Source organism: Camellia sinensis, chromosome 7 (assembly GCF_055761805.1).
Source record: "Camellia sinensis isolate YWXY chromosome 7, ASM5576180v1, whole genome shotgun sequence".
Lineage (NCBI taxonomy): Eukaryota > Viridiplantae > Streptophyta > Magnoliopsida > Ericales > Theaceae > Camellia > Camellia sinensis.
The window spans coordinates 145671584-145685070 of NC_138967.1; the positions used below are offsets into that span (position 1 = coordinate 145671584).

The 13487-nt window shown below is 35.1% G+C and overlaps 1 protein-coding gene across 1 annotated transcript; it reads right to left on the minus strand.

Annotated features, from left to right (window-relative positions):
* Nucleotides 1-2003: 2003 nt before the first annotated feature.
* Nucleotides 2004-3208, minus strand: LOC145794808 (NADP-dependent malic enzyme-like). Its single transcript, XM_082877169.1, has 4 exons — nucleotides 2975-3208; nucleotides 2531-2602; nucleotides 2357-2440; nucleotides 2004-2221 (listed from the first exon to the last, which is right to left on the minus strand). The coding sequence occupies exons 2-4, from the start codon at nucleotides 2573-2575 to the stop codon at nucleotides 2108-2110; spliced, it is 243 nt and encodes an 80-aa protein (XP_082733295.1). The 5' UTR covers nucleotides 2576-2602; nucleotides 2975-3208; the 3' UTR covers nucleotides 2004-2107.
* Between the last annotated feature and the right edge of the window lie 10279 nt (nucleotides 3209-13487).

Here is a 13487-nt window from a genome sequence, read left to right on the forward strand (position 1 = left end):
GCCCTTCACATTTTTTTTTCATTGAATGAAAAAAAAAAATTGAAAGTAAAGGACAAAAGATTTGTGTCAAAATCACAAAAAATACTTAGCATTACATTAAAATAACTAATAAGTATCACTTGATCTTCACTCTTCTTATATTTTTAGAAGCAAATAAATCAATCATACTTGCATAATCTAATTTTTTTGCAAAATCATTTTCAATGAGTAACAATGCTAATTATTTTAAATGGGTCTTTCAATTTTTTAATGGATCAATTTATGTTAAGTTAATTTGGGCCTTCCTTAATTTTTTTTGGACTTAATATATTAGACTAAACTATAATAAGAGAAACCCCTTTTTTGGGTCTATTTTCAATGGATAACAATGCTAATTTTGTTTTAATGGCCTTTCAATTTTATAATGGGTCAATTTATTTTAAGTTTGTATAGGCGTTTTTTAATTTTTTTTTTAGACTTAAAACATACCTAATATATTACACTAAATTATAATAGGAGGGGGCCCCTTTTTTTAGTCTATTTTGAGGGGCCCTAGGCCATGGCCTTGTGGCCTATGCCCCAAGGCCAACCCTGAGTAAGGTAATTGTTGAAGATTTGAGATTATTTCAGGAGCCTGATTGATTCCAAATTGCTGCAAATTCATAATTCAACTTTCACAATTGAGTGCATTGAATCAAGCGTCTAAGTCTTGCGGGTGATCAAAAATGGAGTGTCTACAGCCATTTGGTTAGTCAAATTAAGGAGATTCAGATATCTATTTACTACACTAGTCCACATTTAGATTCATATGTAATGTATATTTTTTCATTAATAAAGTTTTCTTTTTTGTCCATCCGCTGTTACTGCATCGCATCTCTTCACTACTGTCTCTATTGATTTCCATTGCATATGACCAAACTAGCTAAATCTATTCTCTCTCAGCTTATTTTTATATTTATTATATAAAAATAAATAAATAAAATTGCGAGGCCACCTTTCACTACAAGAATTAACACTTTTGCCGACCAGAAAATTGGTCGCTAAAAGCTCATTTTTGGTCGGCAAAAGTTATCCGCGACCAATTTTTTTGGTTGCTACTTTGGTCGCCAATTGAGGGTCAGCAAAAGTAATTCGTGACCAAAATTTTGGTTAGTCGGCAAAAGTTGGATTTGCCGACTAAATTTTTGGTCGCTAAATATTTAATTACCGCGACTAATTCATTTTGTTGCTAAAACATTTTGGTCGCGAAAAGTGATTTTCCCGACCAAATATCTTAGTCGCCAATTGACACATTTCGCGACCAAAAAGTTTGGTCGCCAATTATCACATTCAACGACCAAAAAGTTTGGTCGCCAATTGTGACATTCCACGACCAAAAAATTTGGTCACCATTTGTTACTTTTCGCGACCAAAACTTTTGGTCGGCAAAAGTGAGTTTCCACGACCAAGAGCTATTTTGGTCAGCAATAGATGTATTTTTTGCGACCAAAACACTTAGTCGGCAATTGTCATTTTTTGCGAAAAAAAATTATTTATTTGTCGCGACAAATAAATTGGTCGCCAAAGCAGGAAAACAATACACCTGTAATTCCTAATAATTCATTCAATACATAATAAACCTATAATTTTAAAGCATCATTCAAATTAACTGAATCATTAACATTCGACACAATACAACTATTCAATATTTAAAAATTTCCATGTTGACGTGTCCATGTCCATGCTTCTTAGGTTGTATCCTTAATTATCTTTGAGTCAACAAGCCATATCTTCTTGCGGCTTTCTTCTAATGGGGCTTCAGTCTGCATAAAAAATTAAGGTATAAACTTTCACCATGTTTTGTTAATTTTGTAATCTGATTGCAACTTTGCAAGAAACTGAAAGATAAGATATGTAGGAAATGAAAATAACATTGTAAGTTCTCACCTGTTTTGACATCTCCAGAGCTATGAGTTCTGCAATGCTAGTGCCAGCCTACATCAACCAAGTGACAGAAGTGAGAAAAAAAAATATGACCAGTTGGTCAGTGAGGGAGTGAATAAATTACAAAAATGGGGAATATACGCCGAATATCCTATTCAATTAGTATAGCAATTCAAATTTTATTAAACGGAATCTTCAGGGAAGACTAGTAAGAGCACACCTCTCCTGCTCCAAGGAACAGAAATATGTGCTCGGCTAAGGTTCCCCCAACTAACTTTAATGCTGCCATAAGCCCTGCAAGGACCACGGATGCTGTCCCCTGGAACAAAATAAATAACACAAATATTAAAAATACTTTACACCCAAACCCATGCAAATGCACATAGCAGCTCACTCAAATAGAAAAATGAAAACAAAAAATAAATGTACATACTACTGAGCCCCAATCATTTACCTGTATGTCATCATTGAAAACAAGATGTGTATTGCCATACTTTGCAAGAAGATCAAAAGCATTATGGTTTGCGAAGTCTTCAAACTGCATAATATAGGTCAAGGTATAGAATTTGAAAACTATCCAATGACTATATAAAAACATAAGCTTGTAATTTAGGGGAAGGTGACTAGCCTGAATGAGGACTTTCTCCCCATAGTTCTGCTTGACTGCAGTCATAAATTCATGCAGAAGTTCAGCATATTCCTGGAGAGGAAAAAATTAAAACACTTCAACAATATACAAACTAAATCCCATAAACATGTACATCATATTGAGACACCTAGCTGGCATAATAAAACTGCAACTTATCAATTCTTATACTGAAAAGTAGCAACCTTTACTATGACAGTCAACATTACAATATCTGACCAAGGAAACCTGGTGAGACCTTATATTATCTTGTAGAAATGGTAATCAACAAGTACTTCTCTAAGTTTTAGTTGATTGTTAATTTTAAATAAAATTCATGATGTATCATATCAGTAGCATTTGAATGGTTTTAATGAACAGTGATTCACCCATTAAGCTAGCTACTTTATAGATGGCACATACTAGATCCAACCAATTGATACATACATTATCCAGAGTTGATTATAGTCTAAAGAATTCCCTTGTTTCTGAATCATTTCAAGGGTATATGGCTGTATATGTGATTTTATAAGCAGCTACAAATGTCTCTGTAAGTCTGTTAAACCATATAGGAAGCATCGCCTTGTCCATTGTTGTGCAATCCTGATCCGACTTTAAATTTACAGACAGGACAAGTTCCCTGCTGGCGCAGCCACGGATCAATGCAGATGGCATGGAACTGCAAAATAAGAACATTGTTACTACATTTTGCCAACCACAAGCAGCCAGCCTAGATGGCCTGGAACTGCAAAATAAGATACATGGTTGCAACATTATACCAATAGCACAGGTTCCACACCCAGAGCTGGCCTGAGATATTCCCGGCCTCATATATTTAGATAGGAATTTAGAAATAAAAAAGGAAAAGATGAAAAAGAAATGTGAAATCTTTTTCCTTTTTCTTTCTAAATTACTATCCAAATCCATGACGCTTTTATACATAATTTTTTTGGGAAACAAAATGACACTTTTTTTTTAATTTGCTAATATTCACACAAATTCTACTTGTATATATAATCACAAATTATATACTACATTATTTAAATAGATCAAGATATGAAGAAATCATTGTAATAATTAAAAAATATAATTTATTGCTTTATAATTTAACAAATCTAGATTACAACAAAAGTATTGCACTATGAAGATAGAGGCATCTCACCAATTGAAGCATTACTCAATATCAAACTTTTCTTTTGGAAACATGTAAAACATTACCTTTTTCTATTTTGAATAAATATATGAAGGGTGAAAAAAGATGAGGCAAAGGTGTGGTGCTAAATTATAGAATAGAAAAGGATGAATATGATGAGAAGTGAGATGACATAAAATATAACATTGAGATGAAGCCTAGCATTAGGCTACCAAAAAACAACCATAAAGAGATGGCCTGAGCTGGTAGTGTGGATTAAGGTGATACTTGCGTCTTTCTTTCAATTAATTTGATCAATTATCATGAACTGATTATTCTTATACTGAAAAGTAGCAACCTTGCATGCCTACATGGATAGTGATACCTTATCAATTCTAGAAGCCTTACCTGCTGCATGAAAATCAATGAAAATATATGAGGTATAGGGCAAGAATGCATGTCTTCAATTACATAGAGGAGCAAGTCTACAAGACTAGACCATTCCAGAATTTGTTGCTTTAATACAAGGCAAAGGAAAACTATACCAGTTTTGCACATTGATGTTAGGACAACACAAAACTATACTAATCATTGTTAATATTTTTTATTTTTGTCTCTCACCACGATGGGTATTTATTGAGTGACACATGTCAAACAGTTATGACCTCTAAGGTACAAATGTTACTGAGTTTACAAGGTGCAGACTGCTAAAAAGCTTAATTCCTTTGTAGATATCAGCATCTGATGGTGAAAAAGGGAAAATCAGGTGCATTTTGGGGTCCACACTAGTCGAAAAGTGTAGTATATTTTTGTCTTCATCTTCAGAATCCTCTACCTTTCAACACCCATGTTTTAATCTGCAATCTCGGAGACATCACAAATGAGTTGGACACACCAATGTTTTAATCTACTATCTCGGAGACATCACAAATGAGTTGGACACAACAAGTAATTTGAGCGCGACTCATATTTGATACATTAAGAGCATATTTAAATGAGCAAATTATAATATAGAAATAAAATTATTAAATTATAGGACTCACATTTTAGTATTTGATTTCAATTTCTATTATTTGAATTAGATTCCGATGAAAATTTCATTCAATAAAGTTGACAATTTTTTAATCATACAATTAATAACACAAGAGAATGTCCCACTGTAAAGTTGATTTATTAGGTTGAAAGTTAAAGTTGATTTATTAGGTTGAAAGTTAAGATGTAATGTCCCACTGTAAAGCACCATAAGAGAACAAATATAGACAGCACAGAGAACAATTCCACTGTCATTGTTTCTATATAATGGGTTGGGCTTGTGGCTTAGAATTTTGAGAAGCCTAACAGACATTTTATCAAACAGTTTGAAGGCAAGAAAAAAAAAAACAAAAAACAAAAAACACAAATCCTTTGTTATTAAAGTTTTGCTTTTTAAAAAATGTACATACACAATCAATTTAAGTTGGGGCTTTTAAAAAAATGTACATATTCAGTAAGAAAATGTACATATTCAGTAAAAAAAAATGGTTTGAAATCACCTTATGATCGTCCATGAAGACCAAGATGCTAATCTTTTAAGCGAGTTCACCACATCAGGATTGTCTGGTATGTGAGTGAAGAAGATCAGGACGGGAGAGTTCCTTCCCATATCTCTATCCTCATCTGATTGTTTGAGATAGAGTGAGGGTCAGAGTGAAAGATCAATCGATTGAGAATGAGAACAAGAACATGACAACAAAAGCATGAGAATGCAACTGAGAGAGAGGGAGAGTTGACTGTTGGTGACAAAGTTCAGAGATCGTGAGAGTTGAGAAGAAGAGGCACTGTGAATTTGTTAGTGATTGCCGATTGATAAAGGGCAAGTGGAGAAGAGATGGACTGTTGCACTCAAAAAAATTTCAAACAGAGAGAGAGTAAGAGCGGGAGATATTTTATATGGATGGTTATTGGATCAGCTGTAAAACGATCTTACTTTGCGTATACGGACACATTTCAGAGTCTCCTTTATGGCGAGTGTGGTCTGAGGATATGAGGATCAACGAGAGATCAATGTGGTCGTAGGTCGAGTGTGGTCTGAGGATCTGTGTGAGAGAAAGACAGAGGGCAAATTAGTCGCTAAAAGTGCTAATTTGGCGACTAATTTTTTTGGTTGCTGAAAATAAGTTTTTTGCGACCAAATTTTTGGTCGCCAAAAAATATGTGACCTTCCGCGACCAAATTTGTAGTTGGTCGGCAAAAGCATACCACTTTCTGCGACCAACTCAAATTTTGGTCGCCAAAATATAACCTTCTGCGACCAATAATATTTGGTCGCCAAAATTAATGATCATTCGCGACTAATTAATATTTGGTCGCCAAATGTCATTTTTTTGCAACTAAAATTTTTTTGGTCGGCAAAAGTGGTCTCAAAATGTGTAAATTCTTGTAGTGTTTTAACCAAACAATGTTATAATGATTATATTTTGTCATCATGTTTTGTTCACAATTTCATGTGTCAATATTACATTAGTAATAAGCATGAGTGGTGGAACACATTAAACTAATACAATTTTGACATATAAAGTAATAAATAAACTCATAAAGTAATAAATAAACTCTAGTAGAAAAAAAGAAAAAACAAAAAAAAAAAGAGAGAAAAAAAAAAGAAAAAAAAAGATGATGATTATAGCATTAATGTTATAATTGTCATCTATTATCTTATCTTATAATCTAATGTGTAAATTTAGTTATTAGCATTGTATTAGAAGTAGACTTTAATAAAGAAATTCATTACACTAATATTATGCTAACATATAAGATAAGATAAAGAATTAGCGTTGTTGAAATTTTATTAATACAATGTAAATTGTGGGACTAATGTCTTGAGAAGTTTTAGTTCAAATCTTCAAAGGCGTTGGCTTTGATTGGAGGGGCCACTCCTTTAGAGTTCACAAACTAAGGTCTCGTTTGGCAAATTTTAGTTTTGGCCAAAAAGTTAAAAAAATCACTATAAGTTGTCACATCACTCTCTTTACTTTTCTACATATCTTTTCGTAAAAAGTCAAAAAATTACTAAAATACCTTATTTCCAAACGAGGCCTAAATATCAAAAGCACTAAATTTGCATATAGAATTCAAAGCCTTGCAGGGGCCATTGGCCCCCTCTGGCCCCATGAGTCTGCCAGGAGTCTAATAATTATTAAATTTAAATTTAAGAAAAATTATCTAAATCCAACTTGACTTACTTGATTCAATTCTCATTCGACACAACTCTCAATATCTTTCTTTTGGCCCTCTTGACAATGTAATCTTGGTTCTGCCCTTGTCACTATGTGACTAATTATTATGACAAGTTTTAATAATTTTGGTGGGATTAAATAGCTATTTTGGACCACCTAATCACTTGTGGAAATGGTCATGCTTGGCTCCTTTTGCGATAGTCCTTTGCCCATCTTCCTTGTTTTCATTTTCATGTAACAAGAACATTTGTGGAGTGGTTAGCTGCTCCAGTACTTTTCTTAGGGGTTGGATGTTTCTCGAGTTTAATTTTAAATTTAAAAGAATTTAATGGGCCAGTGAGCCATAACAGGTTTCGTTTTAATATTTCGAATCGTTTATTTTGTAAGGATTTTAATATATATTATTAATGGAAAAAAAATTAAGTTAATCTTAGAATCATACTTTTTTCATTTTGTCACATTTGTCTCTAAAAAAATGGATGATAAACATATTTTTTTAAAAATAGACTATCTGTGTTTTTTGATACAAACACGATAAAATGAAAAAAAATTATGATTCTTAGATCAGCCTAAGTTTTTTCATGGATGATATACACATTAGTCTCACAAAATAAACCATTTCGATCATCGGAAAAATACTTGTACTGAGCCTCATGGGCTCATAAAGTTCTCTCAAGTTCATATTTGCCCAATTCTTTTGGTAATTGCACCCTCCTCAACACGAGAAGTTATTTGGTACGTTCGACCTACCACGTGACTATGTCGACTTTATAGTAGGGGTCATCAAATGGCCTGTGGCAAAAAATCCGGTATTATTCAATCCGTCCCATGGCTCGTCCTAGCCCCGTTTGATTACTCAATCTGTCCCCATCCCATAGAAAATGATTTAGGACTTTGGGCAAAGGTTTGAAACTCGAGCTCGCCCATGAACTGGCCTGTACAAGCCCGCATGGGTAAATCTAGAAAATAATATTGTTAAATTCAATTTTAATTCATTAAAAGCAATATTGTTCCATTTATAAAAATAAATAAAAACATTTGACAGCCTATATTATCCTTGTAAATTGTATTTAAAAAAATACACAAAACACAATTTGGTAAAATTGAATTTGATAGTGACTAGTGATATCTTCCTAAACCTTCGAGTATGTTTGTCTCTCAGACCAAGTATGCCAAAAACCCTGTGTCTAAGTTCGGTCTAGAGTCGACCAAACATGCTCGCACTCCCATGAGCACTAGTCTTCACCTCTCCGAAGACTCCTCTGGCACTGATGTTGATCCTATTCTTTATAAAAGCATGATAGAGAGTCTTCATAGCCAGTCAGCCTGGCATTGCATTTAGTGTAGGTGTTTGTGCCCATTACCACGCCTGTCCTAAAGAGTCTCATCTTCTTGTGGTTAAACACATCATTAAGTATGTTAGTGGGACATTGGGCTATGCGATTTGGTTCTTGAGCGACACTACAGCCGAAATCACTGGTTTTTCTGATGCAGATTGGGGAGGGTGTGCTGATGATAAGAAAAGTACTTTCGGAGGGTGTTTCTGCCTAGGAAATAATCTGGTTGCGTGGCATAGTAAAAAGAAAAATGCCACCTCTCTCTCGACTGCTGAGGCCAAGTACATTGCTGCAGGGAGTTGTTGTGCACAAATGTTGTGGATGAAGCAAATGCTTCATGATTATGGTATAGACCAGGACACTCTCACCCTTTTTCTGTGATAATACTAGTGCCATTAACATTTTTAAAAATCCAGTCCAAGACTCTCGCACCAAACATATTGACATTCATCATCATTTCATTCGAGAATTAGTTGAAGAGGGCCATGTTGTTCTTGAACATGCACCCACTGAGCATCAAAAAGCTAATATTTTTACAAAACCCCTTGATCTTCTTCGGTTTGAGTTCCTTAGAAAGAGCTTGGGTGTAGTTCTCATTAACTAGAGTGTGACTTGTTACTTAAATGGCTAAGAGTGATTGGCTTTCTATTTACTTAGATACTATAATCTCATTGTCATTGATTCTTGTCATCGTTGCATTTAGATTTATATGAACACCTATCATGCTGCTTGCAAGATTTCATTTATCTGTGTTCATAGCTCATTATGAATGCTCATGCTTAGTGATTTCATGATCTTATTTTGTACACATTCTTGAGATAAACTGCTGCAGGGGTTTCTGCATAAGTGATCAGAGTTTCCTATGGACTTCTAACATTGTCTCTTATATATTTCTAAAGGAATTGACCTGTACTGGCATATCATTGGTGATGTTGAGTCTCTTAACCATCCACCATCTTGTTTCACTTCCACGGTTTCTCCCTTACTTCTTTAGAGTCTAGGCATTAGGAAAAGGCTACCTCAGAGGCACCAACCAGGCCATCCTTATTGTTTCCATGCTTATCTAGTTTGGTCTCCATACTCTTGAGCGTGAAAGCCACTAGTGAGTGCCCACAAGAAAGAAAAGTCAAAAAATAAAAATAAAAATAAAAAATGAAAAAAGGGACTCATTAATTAAGGGGGAGCCTCCGCTTTTACTCAACAAATACCCCTTGATTTCTAGCGGTTTCACTTTTCTCAGTGATGTTTAGATACTCTTTCCAGAGGTCCAACCATTCTATCAGTACTAGGATTAACTCTGCATCGTGGCCTCTTAAGGATTGTGCACACACACACACATTCGTTATGTGAGCTCTCATGTGTGTCTCTAAGTTGTGCATTCATATGTTGCTTATGATCATTGATCTTTGTTTACCTGTTCTACTCATGATATTGTGCTTCATATTATCCAACATGCATGATTGCGGGCATCATGGTATGTGGATTCTCTCATCTTAGCGTCACATTCTTGCTATTGTTCTAATCCCCTCTTGTTTCAAGTTCCACTTGACAGTGTGAGGTGTTTTTAACTACTTAAAAGGGTGTCTTTTGACCCTGTTGTTGTTTCTACCCTGCTCGAGCGTTCACTCTTGCACTCGAGCGGAGATTTCCATCATCCAATTGTTCTGTAGAGTGCGTGAGATTCTGGGAGCTTGTTTTTTTGCGCTCGAGCGCCAAATTCTTGGCTCGAGTGGTGCCACGCACATAAGTGACTCCGCTTGAGCGTTAAGTATCTCACTCGAGCAGTCAGCCCTAGTATAAAAACTTCACCCTGTCCTTTCCGTCCTATTTTTTCCCAAATTTCTTCTTCTCTTTCCTAGGGCTTCGACTATGACTTCACCTATCCCTCTTGCATTTTACTTGGCTTGTGCTTTGGTGTTTTTCTCTTCCACCTTCGTCCCCAGTAAGTCTCTCTCCCCATTTTTTCCCCCTTTTGTGTTCTGTCTCTCTCAATCTGATTTGGGTTTGGGTTGTCTTGGCTTGGTCTATGTTTTATTATCAGTCGTCTCTTGTTCACACACTTCCACAGAGGATTTGAGCTTGTTGGGTGTGGCATCTTAGTGTCCTTATTCACTTGTTTGACTGAATGCTGTGTGTGCTTTGGGTTATATTTCTAAGTTTTTTTTTTTTTTTTTTTCTTCCTTCTTTTATCTGAGTGCCCCTTGATGCTACTGTTTTTGTTTTGCTTTGGAGTTTCCTACATGAATGCTTTTTGTTACCTTTGGATTATGCTATATTGGGCTTTTGGTCACTAATAGCTTTTTGCATTTTGTTCTTATTGGATTTGTTACTAATGGCTTGTCTGCCCCTATTGTTTTGGGTATTTGGTTTGGTTTTTTTTTTTTTTTTTTTTTTTTTTTTTTTTTTTTGTGTGGGGGGGGGGGTGTGTTTGTCTTCTTGGGTTTGGTTGTTGTTGGTTTTAGCCATGTCTACCTCCAAACGCCAAAAGTCCACCGCTAATCGCCCCACTTATAACCCTGATTACTTCCTCTTCGCAGACAAAGCCAAAAAAAACCTTGAAGCGTACGTCACCCGTATAGTCCATCTTGAGCATAATGTACAACCAAATACTTTTGAGTCCATCCCGATCTAGCCTGTGTTTCAACCCTTAGGGGGTGACCTCGTCCTTTCCTTCACTAGGTACCAAAATTTGGATTGGGTCCGTGAGTTCTACTACAATATTGAGGGCGTCGATGATATCGGTCCTTCCTTTAAAACTTGGGTTAGATCAAAGGAAACTGTTGTTGACCAGGACCTTATTTGTTATCTTCTCGGCATTTGGCCCAGTTTTCAATGCTCACTTCCCTTTCTTTGTCCGCCCCACTTGTGACTTCAATGAGGTGGCCATCGAGTTGTGTGGTACATCCCGAACCTAGATCCAAGGGGCCCTAATCAAACAGAATGAACTCCTTCCCAAGTTTAGGTTGCTTAACCTCATCGTTTGTGCCAATCTTATTGTCACCACCCATAGCTCTGAAATTAATCAAGACTAAGGTTATACCCTCTACTGTATTGATCACCAGTTGCCCATCAATCTTGCCACTCTTATCCTGTCACGCCCCAATTTTTTAATTACTCGAAAACATTACCAAAGCCTGTAATTTAGGTCCATTTTTTTTTTTTTACAAATATCCATTACCCTTGAGTAACAGAAATACAATGATACATGTTCTCTCTCTCTCAATGAATACAATAATAACAATGATACATGCCAATCTTCTACTAAAAAGCTACAAATAAATAAATAAAAATATCAATATACAACAATTACTTTCTTCACATCCACAACGAAATTATATAAACAGACTTATGGACTTCGTAACTCTTCAACTATGAATCCAAATTTTCTTCCTGTAAAAAGATAAAACAACAAGGGGTGAGCACTAATGCCCAGTAGGAGTCCCATAGTTCTAAATCAATAACTAACACACAGATAGAAATGATCATGCATGCAGGGTGATACCATATTGTAGGGTGACATTCTATAATTTCAAAATACCGTAAGTAAGGTACCTTTTTCTCAAAAACTATTTAAACACCTTTAAGAAAAACCTTCAGCCATTAAAAATCATCCCTTAACTTTAGAAAACCATAGATTCTTGTGAAACAACGATAGTTAAGAAACAACATCATTTAAAGGTTATTAACCAATTCCCAAAGGATTTCTCATTTAATTTCTATTTTTAATGTTCCTCTTTTTCTTTCATTTTTCCTTTCTACTCATTATATTTATTTAGAACTCCCATAACTTCAAGTTCAAGTTCCCTAATTTATTTATAGAACCACACTCATAATTTACCTTTATTGTCACAACTAATTCATTAAGTTCACCATCTCCAATCCATAATCCCCTTACCCATTTTTGGGTTCCATTCTTTACAAAGTCTATGTACATTTCCTCTTTAAACCAAATTACACATCAATATGCAATTTCACAAATTCATCACAAGTCACAAATAACATCATCAACTCAACACACTTCTTAACACAATCCACCTTTTGCTGACTTACTACGACGGGATAACGGGCACCCAATTCATAACACTTTCCACCTTTCGCCGACTATTATACGGCGAGAAGTGAACTCCCAAAAACCATTTTCTCAAAAACTATATTCTTCCAAAAACCATTTTTCAACTTTTTAAAACTATCCCCACATTTGCCAGCTACTATACGGCGAGATGTGGGCACCCAAACATTTTCGAAAACCATCCATTTTTCCACTTTTGCCGATTACAATACGGCAGGATTGTGTGGACACCCAAAAATCATGTTTCCACTTTCGCCGGCTACTATACAACAAGATTGTGTGGACACTCAAAAACATTTTCCCACATTCGTCCAGCGATAAGCCTAGACAGGGCAATTGGGCACCTTTAATTCAAACCACCCCCACATTTGCCAGCTACTATACGGCGGGATGTGGGCTCTCAAAAACCTTTTTATTCAATTTTTAAAATCATCCCCCACATTTACCGGCTATTATACGAACGGTCGTGGGCACTAAAAAACCATTTTTCCACTCCCCGCGTGGGTACCAACACAACTTAACCCAAACTCAACACACCCCAACACAACACCACTCAAACTCAACACAACCCAACACAACACAACTCACCATGATTCAACACAATTCAATATAGCCAACACACTTCAACATAATCAACACTATTCAACATGATTCAACTCAACACCACTAAATATAATTCAACATAATTCAAGGTGAACTCTTAAATTTCCATTTCATCATTTCATCCCAAGGCTCAAGTCATCCATATCAATGACAAATCTTTTTCCTCAAATTTCATTTCCTATTATAGCATGATTTACAATGTTCATAATAAAGGTTCAATCGCTAATTTTTAACATAATTTTCAAACATTTTTAAAATTCAATTAAACTTGTATATATATAATTCAATACCTCAATTTCATGATTCTACTTTTAATTTAGGCAAAATCATTAATTATCCCCATGAATCAACTTAGGGTTTTCAAGAGAAATCAAGAACTTCAAAAAAAATTGAAACTTCTCACACCATTACTTTTAATTCCAATTTTCCCCTTGATTATACACCTAAGGTTTATAATCCACCACCTTAATCCAACAATTGAACCCCCAATACTTCAAATCCTAAACCCCAAAATCTCATGATGTACACTATATGCTCAAAAATATGGATTTTGCATTTATATAATCAAAATACCATAAATCTATCTATTAATGCAAGTATTGAAGAA

Bases quoted from the DNA above. Each gene is read 5' to 3' on its own strand.
- LOC145794808 (XM_082877169.1), bottom strand. From the start codon at position 2,575: ATGACTGCAGTCAAGCAGAACTATGGGGAGAAAGTCCTCATTCAG. The intron at 2,441-2,530 runs GCTAGTCACCTT...TATATTATGCAG, and splicing joins GGGAGAAAGTCCTCATTCAG to TTTGAAGACTTCGCAAACCA. The intron at 2,222-2,356 runs GTAAATGATTGG...ATTTTGTTCCAG, and splicing joins TTTTCAATGATGACATACAG to GGGACAGCATCCGTGGTCCT.